This window comes from Ruditapes philippinarum, unplaced genomic scaffold, assembly GCF_026571515.1.
Source record: "Ruditapes philippinarum isolate M1 unplaced genomic scaffold, ASM2657151v2 ctg2749_1_1_1_1, whole genome shotgun sequence".
NCBI classification, from domain to species: Eukaryota; Metazoa; Mollusca; class Bivalvia; order Venerida; family Veneridae; genus Ruditapes; species Ruditapes philippinarum.
In genome coordinates this window covers 168,651-189,898 of record NW_026861915.1, presented here as the reverse complement: position 1 = coordinate 189,898, position 21,248 = coordinate 168,651, and the positions used below count along the sequence as shown (strand labels likewise).

At 31.5% G+C, this 21,248-nt stretch overlaps 1 protein-coding gene across 2 annotated transcripts in view; it reads right to left on the bottom strand.

Moving 5' to 3' along the window:
* The window catches only part of LOC132717359 (uncharacterized), an 81,368-nt gene that overhangs the window by 15,413 nt on the left and 44,707 nt on the right, over positions 1–21,248 (bottom strand). Inside the window, exons 1-2 of one of the 2 annotated variants that reach the window (XM_060700808.1) lie at positions 17,651–17,889; positions 1,871–1,978 (exon numbers count right to left, since the gene is read on the bottom strand). In XM_060700808.1, coding sequence (XP_060556791.1) covers positions 1,871–1,978; positions 17,651–17,677 — 135 coding nt within the window. In that variant the 5' untranslated portion in view covers positions 17,678–17,889. Of the gene's footprint in view, positions 1–1,870; positions 1,979–17,650; positions 17,890–21,248 lie in introns of those variants that run through there. The other variant, XM_060700807.1, reaches the window with a different exon arrangement.

Genomic DNA, 21,248 nt, shown 5'->3' with positions numbered 1-21,248 from the left:
TATGACTATTAGTATTATAAACATGAAAGACATTAACTTAAAAATAAAGGCTGTATGAGCAGAAATGTTTAGATTTATTTTTTTACACAAGTGACCTTGACCTTGACCTAGAGATGCCTAACACCACAAAAAATTAGGGGACCGTTAAAGGTATCCTCCTACCAAATATGAAAGATATCATTAAATAAATTAAGTAATTAGGTGAAATTTTTTGATAAATCCAACTTGGCGGAATAGGTTAACCATACAAGGCCCTATTTTCAAAGTGATAAAAAGGGAAATTACTGGGAAAATGGATGGCACATTTATATAACTTGGCAATATCATGTACATTGTATTGATAAGTGTGAAAATTATTAAGCCAATAGTTCAGATAGAACATAAGATATTTCCAACTTGCCGGTTTAGGTTAACCATTATTCATTTTCTAAGTGCTGAAAAGGGCCATAACTTGGTGCAAATGGAAGCCATAGTTATGTAACTTGCCCAGATCATATACTTTGTATGGATTAGTAAGTGTGTAAATTATAAAGCCATTGGTACAGGTAGAACTTAAGAAAAATCCAACTTGCCCATCTAGGTTAACCTCGTACGGACGGACGGACAGACGGATGGCTCAATTACTTTATGCCCAGGGGCATAAAAACATACTTTAATCAGAGAAAAATCTGCGTGTACCATACCCAAAAAGTCACCTGGAATATAAATATTTCTGCCAAATACTGATTTAATTAACTACAATGGGTTTAAAAGAAACAGAGCGGACACAAATTTTGATATTGATGAAAAATGACCTTGACATGAGGTAGGTCAAACCTGCGCTCTGCATATCCTCTCATTATGGTTAACATTTTTGCCAAGTAGTTTCAATTTCCTTTTCAAAAGATACAGACCTGATTCAAAAACCTGCTAACACTGGCGGCCGGATGGGTGGACAGATGGGTTCATAACAATATATGCCGGAATTTTTTCGGGCTGATAACAACAAATTAATACATTTCAATATCAAAATTATCAAAATATCATTTTTAACTAATTAATTGTTGTTTTTGTTAACACATAAAAATATATACAATCGAATAAGTGATGAAATTTTGAGTAGTATAATTATGATTATTTACCAACATGCAATGTAGAATCAATCAAGGATCAGATTGAAATTCTTCACCTTCTTTGGTGATATTCACCGTGATGCAAGGGCTTTATGCAAGAAACCAAATCAGTTTTAAATGTTCTTATATAACAATGTCACATGCCTTTTCTTATACTTTAAAGTCTGCTGCTTTAAAAAGATTAAGTTTAAGTCAAATTTGGTGAATAAGCAGAGGTTATGTCTCAAAATATGGAATTCATAGAATTATTTGCCTGGATATCAGTACCAAAACAAATAAAACAAGTGTCAAGGTATCCTAACAAATTGTTTCGTAATGTTCCGGGTCTATACTTGGCCATATTTCTATAAATGTGTAACTACAACATCTGACAGTCTGCATCTTTGACTTTCTACAGAGTTATGTCTTTATTGTGTATCGACTGTGTAAAACATTTAAAACAGGAATGTAAAAATAATGCATTAATAATTATTGTACAACAGTTAAACACTGAATTTGTACAAGTATATGGCTGAAATGAGCCATGCAGTAAGTAAACGAACCAATTTGTTTTACTGATAATCAAATTGATAAACTGCATAAAAGATATACACAGTAGCATTTGTTGTAAATCAGAACTGTTTTAACCCTATGTCATTGTCATCTTCCGGTGTTTAAATTTCTAGACATGGGCTTAAAATCAAGTGTCTCTCTTTCAATAACAAAATATCAAGTTAATGTAAAAAAACAACAACAACATAATAATGTTTAACACTTGCCTCTCTCAAGTGATCAAGTAAATCCCCAGGCCTCAGTCCTATAGTATCATCAGGGGCACCAAGAGGGTGCATCAGACTTCTCAATAGGCCACGATATATCTTTTCATGCTGAAAACATTACATTATAATTCAGTAATATAATAGATTCATTTAAAATTCTGTAAAAGAGAAACTTTTCAGATATAGATATTGGAACGTGTAATGTCTGAATAAAGACCTTTATGATTACTAATAAATGATTTTTACAATAAAGAATAAATAAAAAATACCCATCTTTCTTCAATTAGAAGCCTATTCATGCGAGTTATTTTTAAAAAAGGCCTTCTCATAATCCAAAGAAAAAATGTCTACAGCTGCTTAAACCTGAGTCTTATTATTTGGAAAAAAACTTTAAAGGTTATCTTACTTAAACCAATAAAATTACAGAGGGAAATTAAGACGTTCTGTTAATTTCACCATAGAAACATCATCGGAAACTGTTAGAAAATAAATAACTGCTAATATTGTTCAAACATAGAATAAATCAATATAAGGGACAATATACATTTATTATGGAATAGGAGCGCTTTCTTAGACATTTTTGTATACATTGCTGCGAGCAGTGCAGAGCTGTGCCATCTAATCATGATCTGCACTGTTCCCTTTTTTAGTCAATATATAATTTGAAACTTTCCCTAACAAAGAAAAAATATTGCGTAAGGTGATGGATCCTTAACAAACCCCGCAAATCACTGCACATTATACATGTACTAATTAACAAGAGCCCGGTTTGAGCCGGGTGATGCTCCCCGAATAGGTTTTGGACACAGGAAAGTACACCTATTGTAGTTTCAGAGTTAGGTCCCTGGAAAGAGTTCAAAGTGCAATAATTCCAAAATTAGGCAAGGCAGAGTTACTGTTCTTTGCACTGCACTTCTAACCACCTACAAAGTTTATTGTTGATACCTCTTATGGTTTCCAAGTTACGTCTCGGACAAAGTTCAAAATGTAAAAATGAACAAAGGGCAATTACTATAAAATTTGGCAAGGTGGAGTTCAAGTTCTTGTGCACTGCACATCTACCCATTGAGATCTATCTACCTACAAAGTTTCATGTTGATATCTCTTGTAGTTTTAGAGTTATTTCCTGGACAAGATTTTATTAAAATGGGAGATAATTCAAAAATTGGGCAAAACAGAGTTATGTTTTTTTTGGACTGCACTTTTACTCAATGAGATCTATCTACCAACAAAGTTCCATGTTGATATCTCTCATAATTTAAGAGCTATGTCCCAGACAAAGTTCAAAAAGTAAAAAGAAACAAAAGGCAATTACTCCAAAATTAGGCAAGGCAGAGTTATGATTCTTATTCACTGCACATCTACCCATTGAGATATATCTACTTACAAAGTTTCATGTTGATATATCTCATACTTTTACAGCTATGTCCTGGACAAGATTTTTCTAAAAGGGGAGATAATTCAAAAATGAGGCTTAACAGAGTTATGGTTCTTTTGCATTGCACTTTTTCTCAATGAGATCAATTTACCTACAAAGTTTCATGTTGATATCTCTTATAGTTTTAAAATTATGTCCCGGACATGATTTTTCTAAAAGGGGAGATAATTTAAAATAGGCAAAATAGAGTTATGGTTCTTTGACACTGCACTCCCCCTCAATGCCCTCTACCACTGTATGAACTTAAAATAAATCATCTCCAACAGTTTTCAAGTTATGCTCCGGACAAGACAACGGACGGACAGACAGACGGACAAGGTGGCGACTATATGCTCTCCCTTCGGGGAGCATAATAAACAGACAGTAAAGCTTCAGGTATGACCATCCTAATGCATTACCTTCCCTTTGAAGAGTATTTAACTACATTGAAATTTAGGGCCATGTATGGGTACTATTATTTACGTATCTGCGACCGGGGGCTGCCTAGGGGCTGGGGCTGGATGCTGCTGTGTGCTGGGGCTGCAGCGGCCCTTTCTGCACGTCACAACTTCTCCACTAATAACAGCAACACTGTACGGGAACCTAGACCTCCGGTAGAGCTATGCGGTACCGGTTGTTTAAGCTGTGGGGAATTAGCCGAGGTCTTAATTGAGTCCCGATACAAAATATAAAGTGTCCACCCCAAGCAGTCGGTCACGTAGTTTACTATCAGTATGTAGAGTGTGATAGCAGATAACTTTGATGAAATAAGGATGAACACAAATGTTCCTAATTACTTATTCAATTTATTGATTTTATTTATGTCACGGTTTAATAATATAATATTCCATACAAAGTTTCTAATAGTTCACTTTTATTAAAATATATTAAGTCCACAATGTTTCTTATCAAAATGATTCCAAGATTCTTTTAACACACCTTTACAATATAGTTCTTATTCTTAATAATTCCTATTCTGTTCCTAACAATTCTTAAAAATTCCAATTCTCAATTCTTAAAAGTTCTAATTCTATCTTAACTTATTTTTGTCTCTCTTTATATAATATTCTCAAGTATTATTAATTCAAATAATTAATTGATTAACCAATAAAAATTGAAAAACATTGACCAATGAAAAATAATAACAAGAGAGCCATGATGGCCCTGATTCGCTCACAAGAAACAACTGTTTTTCAGTGATTATAGAAATATTTTTTTCAAATAAACTTGTAGTAAGACAAGTCCAGGTCAACTTCAACTTGACTCTCTAGTTATAAGGTTTCCCGACACTGATTGTTTTTTTCATTATAGTAAAAAAGTAAAAATGATAGGAACCAAGTTTGGTGATCATCCATCCATTAATTTGTGATAAAATTTGCCTTTTACTGTTTTTCAAAATTGCGATCTTTCTTTTTTTTTACTTACCGGTATCTTAAAAATTAGATAATTACATAATCTCAGTATTTAGATATGTATATATATACATGTATACTGTCTGTCAGGATGACACCACCGGTCAATATTTATTTAAGATAACATAGGTATACATGTACAATGTAGGTATACTAGTCAACTCGACCAGAAAGTTAACATTTCAGTCTAATAAAAATGGGAAAAATTGTAACTTTAACTACATAGAGGAAAAAGGCAAAAGGTTGTTTTGATGAAATGTATTCAGTGAACATGAAAACAACTTTACATACATTGTATGAAACAGTGCAAAATTACTTTCAACAAGTGATAACCAAGTTTGCAAAATGTGATTCTGAATAGAAATAATTTAAACTGATACTAAAATAACACAAAGAATAGAAAATGACTCTCAAAAATGAGCATCGGTAAAAATGATATGTGAATTTCCGCTGCACTAGATGTGAAGCATTACACCAGATGTGACTGAAAAATAGGCCGATCGCAGAGTAAGTTTTCATCTTTTTAACCATTTATATAAAATTCAATCCTTTTTTTAAGAAAATCGAAATGTGATTCTACCCTCCTGACTCTCCTCTATAGATATTACCCCTTGTTGTTTTGGATTTCTATGCAGTCTTCATCGAGATATTCTTTCTGTCGTGGGTTCTGGTGTGTCCAAAACATGCAATATAAATGAAGAAAATGTCACTAAACAGATTAATAAAACAGAGATTTTATGAAATCTCACTACAGGTCGATGCTAAACATTCAAACAAATCCTGGCTTAAACATTTATTGACATTTGGCTACATACAAGGGAATCGCAGCTCAAAATTGCATTTGAGCTCCAGATGTGCTGAAGAGATTAATATGTGCATAACATAACAAGAACTGTTGGAGGACAGTAACGCTCGACTATTCGAAAATTTGTCACAAGGGTGTTTCATTGAGTATAATAATGCTTACCTATATGAATACATAAAATTGTCCGAAAAGGTACAAACCCTTCAAGTTTCAATACATTCCCTTCAGTAGTTATGGAGATACAAGCTTACACACAAAAACTTAGCCAAGAATTTATGAATCGAAAAAGGGGCATTATTATGCAAAAAAGTAAATCTGAGTTATTGGACTTGTGCCAATCATCTTAGATAATCACAGACAACAAGAGTGTGTAGTTTCAATCCATTCCCTTCAGTAGTTTTGGAGATACCAGCTTACACGCAAAAACTTAACCAAGAATTTCTAAGTCGAAAAAGGGGCATAATTATGTAAAAAAGCAAAACAGAGTTATGGGACTTGTGCCAATCATCTTAGATAATCACAGAGAACAAGTGTGTGAAGTTTCAATCCATTCCCTTCAGTAGTTATGGAGATACCAGCTTACATACAAAAACTTAACCAAGAATTTCTAAGTCGAAAAAGGGGCATAATTATGATAAAAAAAAGCAAATCAGAGTTATGGGACTTCTACCAATCATCTTAGATAATCACAGAGAACAAGTGTGTGAAGTTTCAATCCATTCCCTTCAGTAGTTATGGAGATACCAGCTTACACGCAAAAACTTAACCAAGAATTTCTAAGTCGAAAAAGGGGCATAATTATGTAAAAAAGCAAATCAGAGTTATGGGACTTGTGCCAATCATCTTAGATAATCACAGAGAACAAGTATGTGAAGTTTCAATCCATTCCCTTCAGTAGTTATGGAGATACCAGCTTACATACAAAAACTTAACCAAGAATTTCTAAGTCGAAAAAGGGGCATAATTATGAAAAAAAGCAAATCAGAGTTATGGGACTTGTGCCAATCATCTTATATAATCACAGAGAACAAGTGTGTGAAGTTTCAATCCATTCCCTTCAGTAGTTCAAGTTACATATCATTTATTAGTGAATTGTTTATCATAAGAGTACTATCCGCTCTGCGTCAACATTTTCATGTACTCGGGCCTTTTAGTATTTCTAATGCTAGCATAAGCTAGTAAGCTCTGTCACTGCGGTAATCAAACACACTTAATGTTACAATTGAACTTTCAGCCAAAGCTGCAAAACCTATATTGTTTCTATACATTGCTATTCAATGATTATATGGAAGTGGTCCGTAGTTTTGTAGATTCTTTTCTACATTACTTATGAATCTCTTCAGCACATCTGGAGCTCAAATGTACTATGAGCAGCGATTCCCTTGTATGTAGCCAAATCTCAATAAATGTTTAAAACAGGATTTAATTTTTGAATGTTTAGCATCGACCTATAGTGACATTTCGTAAAATCTCTGTTTTTTGAGTCCGTTTAGTGACATTTTCTTCATTCACATTGCATGTTTTGGACACACCAGAGCCCACGACGGAAAGAATATCTCGATGAAAACTGCATAGAAATCCAAAACAACAATGGGTAATATAGAGGAGAGTCAGGAGGGTAAAATCACATTTCGCTTTTTTTTAAAAAAGAATTGAAATTTATATAAATGTTTAAAAAGATGAAAACTTACCCTGCGATTGGCCTATTTTTCCAGTCAAATCTGGTGTTATGCTTCACATCTGGTGCAGCGGAAATTCACATATCATTTTTACCGATGCTCATTTTTGAGATTCATATGGGGTTCCACCCCCATGCTAATGAAAAAAAAAAAGAAGAAAAAAAAACTGAGATCAGGGAAAGTGGTTATTATGCAGCTGGAGAAGACCAGTTCAGGCTAATAAGACAATTACAGTCTATCGATCAGGCTATTCTATATATTATTATTATATTCTCATATAACACAACAAATACTGTAAATGAGTCTCAGAGAAAAACAATCACCTATCTGTTACACAGTGACAAAATCCCATGCACATGAAACATCAGGTTCAACAGTGTGTCCCAATATTTATTGAAATGTGCTTTCTCCAAGTAAGTAAGGTACGAGACACAAATGTAATATTTCTTTAGGCCTTATTTCATTTCCTGGAGAACCTAGAATGATGCAATGCCCATAAACAGAAAGATACAAAACACATGACCTCAAATCATTTCTAAAGCAAACGGGTCATGACATTAAGACATTCAATCTTTTTTTTATGCATAACATGTACATACATGTTTTTTCAAATGTTCAAGAGGGAAAATTTACTTCAAAAAGAGGGAGATTTTTTAATTGACAATAGACATAGTAGGAAATTTTGAAATGAAAAAGAGGGAGATTTCTTTATTTTTTTTTAAAACACCCCTTATTATAAGAAAAATATTTAAAAATTTGACAGGAGAAAGAGGGTGTCTCCTGCTAAAATTGGGAGAGTTCACAGTCATGTCTGCATGTACACATATATGGAAACATTCCAACATGAGTTACTTTCCTTTCATTATTAAACTATAATTTGAAGAAATGCCATGGCCCGGGGCATTTTAGCTATAGTTGCTCCTAATAGGGGCCAATCAAATTAATATGAGCAAACTTGATAAAGACTACATAAGAATGTTTCAGACAAAGTTTGGTGATCATCCATCAATTATTTCAGTAGGAAATGATGTTCAAAGGTTTTTTTCTATTTTTAGCTTTAGCTGCCTCTAAAAGGGCCTAATCAAATAAATATTAGCAAATTTGATAAAAGACTACCAAAGAATGCTACAAACCAAATTTGGTGATCATCCATCAATTACATCTGTAGAAGCAGACGTTTAAAGGTATTTCTATTTTTAGCTATAACGGCCCCTAAAAGGGGCCAATCAAATGAATATGAGCAAAAAGTTGATAAAAGACTACATAAAAATGCTACAGACAAAGTTTGGTGATCATCCATCAATTAGTTCTGTAGAAGAAGATGTCAAAATGTTTTTCTATTTTTAGCCCTTAAAAATGTCTATCATTTAGAAGTTTGAGCCCTAAAAGGGGCCAATCAAATTACTATAGGCTCACTTGATAAAAGACTACCCAAGAATGCTACAGACAAAGTTTGGTGATCATCCATCAATTAGTTCTGTAGAAGAAGACGTTTAAAGGTATTTCTGTTTTAAGCTATAGTGGCCCCTAAAAGATAAAAGACTATCCAAGAATGCTACAGACAAAGTTTGGTGATCATCCATCAATTAGTTCTGTAGAAGAAGATGTCAAAATGTTTTTCTATTTTTAGCCCTTAAAAATGTCTATCATTTAGAAGTTTGAGCCCTAAAAGGGGCCAATCAAATTACTATAGGCTCACTTGATAAAAGACTACCCAAGAATGCTACAGACAAAGTTTGGTGATCATCCATCAATTAGTTCTGGAGACGAACCAACCCTATACAACAAGGTAGACTAGATTTTTTTCTTATATCAAATAGTTTATATCAGTATGTACGAAAATGTGATATTGACATTAGTTATAAATCTGATCATTCAATAATATATTTAGATTTTTGTTTTAGTTCTGTAAGTCATGGAAAAGGTTTATGGAAATTTAATAATGCTCTGTTATATGACATTGAATTCCTTGATATTATAAATAAAAAAATAGATGAAGTAAAATTACAATATTGTTTACCAGTATACAATATAGACTATGTTTTAGATCCAAAAAACAAAGATGTAAATTTTGTTATAAATGATGAACTTTTTTTAGAAACTCTTTTGATGGAAATAAGAGGTAAAACTATATCTTACAGCTCTTATAAGGTCAAAGAAAGAAACACTTATGAAAAAAAGTTAATTGAAGAAATTAATCTTATAGAGCAAAACCTGACAATTGAAAATAAAGACAAACTTTTACACTTACAGAATGAATTGACTGAATTAAGAAATAGAAAAATAAGAGGTGCTATGATAAGGTCAAGGTCACAATGGATTGAATCTGGAGAAAAGCCTACTAGTTATTTTTTAAACTTAGAAAAAACACATTGTTCAGATAAAATTATTCCTTTTCTAGAACTTGATGATGGATCCTTTTTATATGATCAAAAAGATATTCTTACAAAGACATGTAGTTATTATGAAAATTTATATAAAAATGTTGATATAACTGAAGAATCTAAGATTGATATGGAATTAGTAAATTGTAATGTTACCAAGTTGTCTCAAAATGAAGCATTGAATCTTGAAGGTCTACTTTCATATGATGAAGTTTCTTTTACATTAAAAAACATGAAAAATGATAAAAGCCCAGGTTGTGACGGATTTACAGCAAATTTTTTAAAAATATTTTGGAATAGAATTGGACATTTTGTTGTAAAAGCTATAAACTTTGCTTATACTGTTAATTCTTTTTCTAGAAATCAAAAGCTAGGAACAATAACATGCATTCCAAAAGAAAAAAAAAACAAAACAATTTTTAAAAAATTGGAGACCAATAACTTTATTAAATGTAGTTTATAAATTAGCTTCAGGTTCAATAGCAAATAGACTTAAACTTGTTTTAGATATTTTAGTTTCAAAGGATCAGACAGGATTTGTTAAAAATAGATATATTGGTGAGAACACTCGATTATTGTATGATATTATGAAATATACAGAGGATAATGATATACCAGGTTTAGTAATGATGATAGATTTTGAAAAAGCATTTGATACGTTACCATTTACATTTATAGAGAAATGTCTAGAACTTTTTCAATTTGGTCCTATGTTTAAAAAATGGATATCTTTATTTTATATAAATACTGAAACTTGTGTTATTTTAAATGGATTTTTATCAAAGTTTTTCAAAGTTAAACGAGGTTGTAGACAAGGTGATCCTATTTCACCTTATATCTTCATTTTATGTGCAGAGATTTTAGCAATAAAAATAAGACAATGTAAAGATGTCAAAGGTATAAATATAGATGGGGAGGAATATAAAATTACACAATTTGCTGATGATACTTCACTTTTGCTAGATGGATCAGAAAATTCCCTTAATACTGTTTTAAAGTTATTAAACACGTTTTCAGAAATTTCAGGATTGAAAGTAAATTTTGATAAAACTAAAGTTATTTGGATAGGCTCTCTTAAATACAGTACAAGATCTATTAAGACAAAATGGAAACTGACATGGGGTGATACACAGTTTAAATTGTTAGGTTTGATATTTGATGTTGATTTAGAAAAAATGATAGAGTTAAATTTTAATGAAAAACTTCAAAAAGTTAAAAATAGTATAGGATACTGGAAAAAAAGAATGTTAACACCTATAGGAAAAATTACTGTTGTTAAGTCATTACTCCTTCCTTTATTCACTCATTGCTTTACAAGTTTACCAACACCTAATTCAGCATTTTTGAAAACACTTAATGACTTATTTTATAAATTTATATGGGAAGGTAAAGCAAAAGATAAGCAATCAGTAGTTATTAAAACATATCAGGAAGGTGGTCTAAATATGATTGATATTGATAGTTATATACATTCTATAAAAGATAAAATGGTTTAAAAGTATGTTAGTAATACTAACAGTAAATGTTATAAGCTAGTGATGGCTTTATTCAATATTGATAAAGTGTTTAGCACAGGTAAATTGTTTTGTAAATTGACAATTGATAAAATTAAAAATGCTTTTTGGATAGATGTTTTAAAAGCTTATATGATTTTTACAGATAAACTTTGTATAGACAGTTTAGAACAAGTGTTACAAATGCCATTGTTCTACAATCATAACTTGTTAGCAGGAAATAGATACTTTTATATCAAAATTTTTTATGAAAAAGGAATCAGATTTGTTAATGATATTATTAATCCCCAAGGCGATTTTGTAGATTTAACTTACTTAGAGCAGGTGACACAAAAACAAGTAAATTTTTTACAATATCATAGTTTGAAAAAAGCAATATTATTATATACACAAAAGCTTAACATTTCTATTTGTAAAGATTTTATTAATGTTCAATACCCTATTATGAGTTGTTATATAAAACCTATTTTAATTACACAAAATAACAAAAAGTATGTTTATGAAATTCTAGTTAGAAATCAAGATGTACCAACATGTCAAGAAAAATGGAACTCATTTTTTACAAATTTTTATATAAATTGGAATTTAATATATAGTTATGTATTTAAATGTACCAAAGATTCCTATATTCAGTGGTTTCAGACAAGAATAATTCATAGAACTTTAGCAACAAACTCACTTTTATTCAAAATGAAAATTGTCAATAGTAAAATGTGTACTTTTTGCAATTGCCAAGAAGAAACTCTGTTGCATTTATTTTGGGAATGTCCAAAAATTCAATTGTTATTTCAATATCTGAAAGACAAGATAGATAATTTGGATGATAATTTTAATTGTAAATCATTTATTTTAGGTTCTGAAGTTAATGATTTTAAATATGATATTTTGTTTTTAGAATTGAAAAGATATATTTATTTGTCAAAGAGAAAAATCGTGTTACCTACAATACCTGGTTTTAAAAATAGTCTTAAATTGGCGTGGAATATTTACAAAAATACAAATTTGACCAAACATGTAAATGAAGGATGGCAAATTGTAAGAACTTTAATAAACTAATAGGCTACACTAAATCAATTTACCCCAAACCAATATTCTTTGTTTGTTTTGAAGCTGTTGCATAATACATTATCATACATAATTGTTATACATATTATATGAAAATTGATTGAATGTTTGAATATAATGTATATTATAATTATATAAAAAATATTGTTATAGATAATGATTTAAATATTATGTAGATATCATGTAAGGTATCAGAGGGATGACCCCGACCCTCTCATACCTATTACGGGGTAAATAAACGGGGTTACCCAGTTGGGGCCTCAAAAAAAAAAAAAAAAAAAAAAAAAAAAAAAAAATTCTGTAGAAGAAGACGTTTAAAGGTATTTCTGTTTTAAGCTATAGTGGCCCCTAAAAGATAAAAGACTATCCAAGAATGCTACAGACAAAGTTTGGTTATCATCCATCTTTTAGTTCTGTAGTAGAAGATGTTTAAAGGTTTTTCTATTTCTAGTTCTGTTGACCCCTAAAAGGGGCCAATTGAAATGACATGAGCAAATTTAAGTGTAACTGTCACAAATTTTAGGTAAATCTGCCCAGCAGTTTCAGAGTAGAAGACGATTGTTGACGCATGATCACGGACGCTGGAGTATCCCCCTTTGATACTAATAGCTCACCCTGAGCCTTCGGCTCTGGTGAGCTAAAAAAAACATTAACCAATGAAAAATAGAAAAGTATTAGGTGATGCTTAATCTGGATAAAAATTATCTTATGAAAAAAAGGTATAATGTTACATAATTTCCTTATAGAATTAATTCATTATTGCTGAAGTCTACAAAGTATTTGCTACAAGTTTGCTTCTTTAAAAAGAAGCATGCGAGGTCTTTTTACAGCTGTTGAAGATTTGTTAAATTGTTCAAATGAAAGGAAAGTAAGAACTTCTAATTAGTCGAATGGCATCTGCGAACAAAAGCAACATATCGGCTATTTCCGTCAATCTCTCGGATTAGGAATAATCAGGGAGGTGATAGCAAAATTTCCATACACGGTTCTTAAGGTCATAAAATAGTGCTTGGCTATTTTGTTACGAAATTACTCTGTTTTAACAGAAATGTGTCTAAAACACGTATTCGCTGAAAATGTCTATCATTTAGAACTGTATTCTTGTATAGATTAAGTCCAAGTGAAAGCATGCTTATAAAATCAATTAAAATAAAATTTTGCATCACAATAGAATAGCAACAGTCTAAAAGCGAATTTAACACTTAAACTACAACAACTCAACTCAACAACAACCACTCTTCAAATCCAATAAACTCAAAGAACCCCAACAAAAAGCACATTCAGCTAACGTTATTTATGTGCAAAAGTGAACTGGCACGCAACCCACTTGCGAAAAAAACCAGTCTGCACGGTTCCTTGCACGACCTGAATGCTGCACGTGCTAAAATGCCTTAACAATGTTCAAAATGGCGCACAAGCAGTTCAGATATACAGACTGTTGTGCAATACAAACGTAAGTACAAAAATACATAATTATACATCAATAGCATAACATTTGTTCAACATTGCATCTTACAAATTCGCAGTATATATAGATCTACAAATACTACAAGAAATAATGATGAATTGTTGAAAAAGGATTAGGTCCGAAGCTTATAAATGCTTTGTTTTTTCAGTATTCTAGCTTGACTTAAAAACCCAATGAATGATGAACTTAAGCTACATTAAATAAAATATGTAGACATATTTTTTCCGCCTGCTTAAAAACCAAGCATTCTATAGTTTTGTTAACATTTTTAACAGTATTGTTGTAAATCTCATAAAAAATTTTCATAAGTTATGATTTTAAAAGGAAAACCCCACGGTAACATTAAAGTTCATATACAAATTTTAACATGCAAATGAAGACTTCTATAATTAGCTCCTGTATGCGCTATGTCACAATGGTAAAATCAATTGTAACCATGCAAATATGAGATATTCTTGTGCAAACAAACTTTTACCGTTTGAGTTTCACGGAGCATTAGCTCTGTCGTTTACAAAAAAAAGTAATCATCTCATAAAAAGATTGAATTTGTATGAACACATCCGTTACATAATATGGAAATATACCGTTAAATTCAGACTGCTATTCAAATGTTTGTTGATTTTCTGTTGATGTACGGATGACACAAAGGCGGAGTTTCTCATGCAAAAAGAAATTGTATTTCCGATTTCGTCACAATGAGGTTGCAGATTTATGGCTTATAATACTCAGTTTGGCTGTCTGGACACCAAAATAAGAATGGGAGTCAATATAAAACATATTTGATTAACGAAATGTAGCTATTTCTTTTTTTATGAAATTGATTTAATGTAGCTTTAATTGTTTTTTTATTCAAAATTGAAATCTGACCTTTTGCATGTTTTGATTTTGCTATGGTGGCTGATTTACGCCATGTTGTATTGTCGCTTCTTCGTCTCAAAATGCGAAAATGCAACAACACGAAGGGACGACAAAATTGGACTCTGTCGTCTTTTCAGATATGTGAGGCAACAAAGCGAAAATACGACATAAAGAAGGCGAAAATACAACACATAAAATCTGTCGTATATTCGCGAATTCCATCTGTCTTCACATTTCCACATTTTCACATTGTTACATTTTTTGTAATGTCTAAACACACTGATATATTATTTAATAATTGTCATATATAAGATATGTTGTATTCACTTAGATGTATAATTTAAAAGTATCATCCCGCTCCTTACACATGTAAAATTATTAAATAATATAACTATTTTAGTAACGGTTGCACAGATTCAACTCAAATTTGACATATGGATATGTCATGAGAAAATACAGATCAAATTCGAATTTGGTCATGGTTCGATGCAATCGCAACTACTCGGCCCTTTCCGTCAGTTTTCGGATAAGGACCTCGAACACAATAGTATGAATACACAGAACGGATGCGGTATTCCGGTTTAACCTACGCTAAGAAACTAAACATGTAAACAAAAAGTAATTTAATGCTGGGAGTTGTTGATAAGTTCCAATTTGGTCATGGTTCAATGATTTTTGGCAGAGTAATGCCCCTTTCACTTTGAAAATAATATGAAATTTTCAGTTTCTGTTCATTATCTCCCCAATAGTATTACACATTCAACTCAAATTTGACATATGGATATGTCAAAGAAATGCGTAAGTCAAGTTCGAATTTTGTTATGGTTCGTTGCTTTTTGGCTGAGTAAAGCCCCTTTTACTTTGAAAAAAAAGGAAATTTTCAGTTCCCATTCTTATCTCCCCAACAGTTGTACATATTCAACTCAAATTAAAGATATGGATATGTCATAAGAATGCATTGGTCGATTTCAAATTTGGTCATGGTTTGATAATAGCTGACAGAGTTATCCCTCTTGAACTTTGAAAAAAATCAGAAATTTTAAGTTTCCGTTCATAATCTCCCCAATGGTCGTACACATTCAACTCCAGGGCCCTCAATCCAATTTGGGGGAAGTGGGTCGCTACCCTCAGCAGGGGGAATTTCAGTATATGGGGGGAATTTTTTTTTCATTTCTTTTTTGGTCAAATTTCAATAAACTATCACTTAATATCAGTGTTTTATTCATACTATACACATTTTGTTTTAACAATTTTAGGTTAAAGGCATATTGTGTCTCAGAAATGCATATTTTCTAACTTGTCAAACATGATGTGTTTCACAAGGTTTCAATAATGAATCTAGAAAATGTTACATGTTCAAATACTGAAGAAAGTGTAGCTGAATGTGAAGTAAGGTTTTTAACAGCACATCTATTTTTTTCATCCTTTTTTGTCGAGATTTTTGCGATATGATTTGCTATTATGGGACATTTTGAAATGGGAATCAAAGTCTTCACGATGCACCCATAAAAATATCAAAGCATGTAAAATGGTAAACGGTGCATAGATAAAATATCCCGCAGACAAAAGGGTGCCTGAGAAAATCGCCGCAATGGGGTCGTTGTTTGCTTGTCAAAAACATTATAACCTTGAAAATTTAAGATATTTTAAGGGGGAATTTTTACCTCAATCAGGGGGAAAAAAGCATACTATTTTGGTGGGGGACTGCGGCCGATATTCGGCCGCAGATTTGGCAGATCGAGGGCCCTGAACTCAAATTTGACATATAGATACATCTTAGGAATAAGCAGTTCAAAGTTGAATTTGGTCGTGGTTCAATGATTTTTGACAAAGTTTTCTTTCTTGAATGTTGGAAAAATTTTGAATTTTCAGTTTCAGCACTCATACTTTTGTGGAATGTTACTATGTAGCCATTATTTTGGCTACAAATATGCAATATGCAATTTACATAGAGGATATTTGTTTGTTTGTGTGTAAGATAAAATTTTATTTCATCGAGTGAGCTTTAAAAACAGTATTCTCACGAGTGGCATAGCCATGAGTAAGAATACTGTTTTTAAAGTTCACGAGATGAAATAAAATTACATCTTACACAACAAACAAACAAATTTTCTTTTTATTTTATGCTTAAAAACAAATTAAAACGAAATTTCCTTGATATTAACTTTAATATTAAAATCTGTTTTCCCCATTGGTAGCCTCTCTATTAGTTGAATTTCTCATAAAATACAAGAAGTCTTGGGCTGTAAAATAAGATTGACAATCAACGTTAAATGGCGATGATATTATTCATTTAATTCAAATAATATGAAAGATCGCTTGTTTTAATAATAAAAACAAATAATTCTATTTGGAGAATTATAACCGCGAATTTATATTTAATAGACTTGGCTCTGTGAAATGTAAACGGCCGCCATTATTAAAATTGTGTATTCCATAGGAGGAAAATAATTGTGTTTGATTCAGAGGGATATTATTTGGATTTGTTAGTCATACACCTTTTAAGAAGAAAGAAAACTTTTTTGACAATAATAAGTGTTGACAGATGTGTAAACATTCAAAATCGGCTATGAAATTGAAACACATGGACTTTTTGAAAGGCTGCCTTACAAACTTACGTAGCTGGGTTATTTACTTATTCTTCGGGCTGATGTCTGTCATTGCTTCAGTTATTGCTTGTAGGATACTTAAATATGCCCAAATGTTATCAATATTATCAATTTTCACTGTGAAATTATCAGATATAATTTTCACGGATAAATCAGTAATCCACTGAAAAGCATAAAATAAAAAAGGTTAACACCGAATAGTTCCTTTTCGCTGCCTTTTACTGTCTTTGTATGATCATCAAACAGCCGTTAACAAATCCGTCAGGAGTTCATCTTGAAAAAAATAATAATAACTGATATTGTAAGATTTATAAAATCTGTTTTTAACATTATATGAAGGTTGACCCATTTGAATGTTTGACAGGAGTTAATCAGACTTGTAATTTAGATGAGTTAAGCTGTTTTCCGTGAATATTATAATACAGATCGCTTGAAACGCCTGTTGACCTTCAACTAAAAGAACTGGTGAAAAAAAGTAATCATTTTCAACAAATACACATAATAAACTTACGATCCCACATTAATAATTCCTATTATGATCTGTAATATTTTAAGGAAAATATACCAACCCACTTTACAGTGTACTTTACTGACATTTAATTTGTTTACAATTATTTTGTTGTTGTTGTCGCAATTATGCAGACGCTATTCTGAGTAATGGAGACGCTTTGTTCGCCTATGGAAGACCGTTGTCGTCAGAAAAAAATCACAAATATAACGCGATTAAAACACTTGCGCAACTTAGATTTTGCTAGCTTTTTGATATGATTCATTTTATTCCATAATTATGCTTTCTATACCAGGCAAAATATTTTCTGTTGCAATTTGTTTGAGGTCGACTTACAGACTGACTATGGACTATAATTAGATCTATGTTGTTTGTATTTTATTATTTGTGTCAAGTGAAACATAACAACTGTTAGGTCACAGTTATCTTATGAAAACTGAAAATTTTACTTCTATGCATATGTAATAACTTTAAACAAATATGTTGATGGTGTGTGTAAATTCTGTTGTTGTTTTTTTCTCCACAAAATATTGGTAAAGTTTTTTCATTATGAATATACACAAGGGGGTCATTCCATGCGCGCGCATCTTCAAAAACACTTTTTCAACCGGTATTTTGAACAAATACGAGTCATGTTAAGCAACCAGAATGGATTTGAATTTAATTTCTTTTGCAAAGAATATGTCCTTACTTCTTGTTTTAATATTCCAAATGCCTTAACACAAGTCTTCCCTTTCTCGTCAGTATTTCGCGTTGAATGCGATTTTGAGTACACCCGGCGTTGAAATGTTACAGAAATTGAGAAATTGTCGATTAAACTGAAAGTTTCAAACAACTGGAAGGTATGTTTATTGATACATGTATATTAAACAATAACAACATAAAAACAAAAATCTTACCTTTGGCCATGTTTAAAATAGAATCTCGTCCAGTTCTGGGCTTACCTACCTGCTCTTTTATTGTAAACGAGTCTAGTAAATCACTTACTGACCGCTTAACAGGATATTTGTTAAATTGTTCTCTATTGAAAAGAAAATTTGTTGAGTCGAGAAAATCCTGCACGCATGATTAAACATTACACAATGATTACCGTATATATCCTGTAATGCAAGAATGTTGAAATAAAACAGGAATGATACAAAAATAATGCAAATTGTGCAAATTTAATGGGGGAAACATGACTACTTCGAATTGCATGTATTTGAAAGAATTTAAAGTTCATCTAATCAAAAGAAATGAATTAGCGCACACGGCTGCTAGAACATTATATTGTAACTCGCATAACAAATATTTCCATGAAAGTATTTGCATTTCAAGATTATTTGTGAGAAAAAAAATATGTTCGTGAAGTTGGCATCCCAGCAGCCTGACGTTGCAAGTCTGGCAACTTAGCAGCCTAAAGAAAATTAAAAAAAGTACAAACATGAAAACCGTCGGAAATGCACCAGACTGTAGCACTTACTTATGCCATTCCACGCTATTTTTACAATATCGTGATCTATGTTTTTTAAGATATTGAACTTTATTCTTTCATTAAGATGTTGAACTTTAAAGTTTTTTCCACCGACGGTTTTCAAGTTTGTAATATCTTTAGTTTTCTTCAGGCTGTTAGGCTGCCAACTTCAGAAAATCGAAGCGTCAGAATGAAAAAAAAAAATAAAATAAAGTTCAATATCTTTAGTCTGCTAGGCTGCCAGGCTGCTAGGCTGCTAAATTCACAAATTCAAAGCGTCAGAATGAAAAAAAAAAGAGTTCAATATCAGACTGCCAACTTCAGGCTGCCAGGCTGCCAACTTCTGGAACATAAAAAGGTTATGGGATATAAACGGCGATGATTGTGCTAAAATCGAATCAAAGTAAGATTGTCTGCAATTTTCTTTTTACCAGATATTACTTTCAGTGTTGGTTTTTAGTATAAGGCTGTGTTTTCAAAATTGTTTCAGTTATTTACCGGTAAATTGTTATAACCTGAATTGTAATAAAACCGGAATTGTAATAAAATTATTACAAAACTGGTCAAGATGCAAAAATATTATTACATTTAGGTTGTCAACCTGAATTGTAATATAACCCGAAAATGTAATAAACGGTCAAAACTCAAGAAAATGTGGTAAGAAAAGCCTCTTTCACATACATGGTGCTTAAAAAACGAATTTGGACTCGACATCGGAATTTTTATAAAACTTTCATGGAAGCGAATTAAAACTAAAAGAAAATACATTTCAAATTTGAAGAGCAGAAATGGTATCATAAAGTTGATGACAACCTGCATTCTTTAAAGTACTTGGCATGCCATACATTATAATTTATGCGTTAAAATGTGCATTTTATTCCTACGTTACCATGGAGAAATTGATTTTTAAGGTCACATTAATGCTAATTTATTGATAATATGAATAAATAAAGGAAGGATGACGTTCATTCAAATGTAACAATCGTGTAACAATTCCAGAAGAATTGGCCAATAAACAATCTGAAGCGTAATGACATCGTGAAATGTAACAAACTATCTGATACGTAGCATTTTCATTTTCTTTTCTGTACAACCACCAAATAATATATTTCTTGAAGATCATCTTTACTAACGATTTAATAGCAATAAAGAAATTTTGCTTGCTTGGTGTATAGAAAAATTATTACTAAATGGTTAACACTGAAATGAGTATTAGTACAGTCCCTGGGGACCTTTTGTGTGCAAAAAAGGTCCATAGATAAATGTTATACCAATGTAAAGCTAAATGTTTGAAGTTTACAAAAAAATTGGGTAGACATGTCAAATCATGGTACGTTTTGAGAAATCCAAGATGGCCGCCAAGATGGCCGCCAAATTATAGAAAAATGGCGAATACGCAATTTATCTGATAAAATTAGTTCTTTTTGTATTTATTTTGGTACAGGTGATGTTAAAACTTCACATCCTATTGGAACAATATGAAAAAGGGTCCTTCTTCCATTTTCTTATACATATACTCTTGTTTTCATAGAGAAATTTTGCTAAAAAAGCATGAAAAAGTATCAAAAATCGTCTTTGGGCTGGCATTTTTTCCTATCAGTCGAGGCATAGTGGTGAAAATGAATATTTTACCATATATTACAAAGACCTGATCAACTTACTATTTGTACCTTTATTTTTATTTTTATTGTGTAAGAATGTGAATTCTGACATTCCTAAAGTGGGTGGGGTACACGAAAATTGAGTTCCTATTTCTAGTGAATTGATATATAACGATTATTAAGACTAAGAATAACCAACAAGATTATATTTTGAAATGTTTTTTAAGTCTTAAATTTTTTTTAAGGTAGATTTGCATTCTACCAACAACATTAATTGGTTCTGTTGCCATGGCAACAAAGTGGTAAAATGAGAGAAACCCGGAAATGTATGTGGCTTTCAGTTTTATCATTTCAAGCATGTTGTAAAAGTTAATGTCATGATTATGCATTACAGAATTCAGAGTTGGATACATTTGAAACATAAAAAAAAAAACATTTCAAATTTCACTACATTTACTTTCCATGAAAAAACACAAATTTGAATTAAAACATAAATAACATTTTGCTGAACAGTAACTGTAACAATAAAAACGCTTAAGGTTTTAGAGGCAAAAGATAATAATGAAATCTACTCAGAGTTATATTGAAAAATAAAATTTATGCTT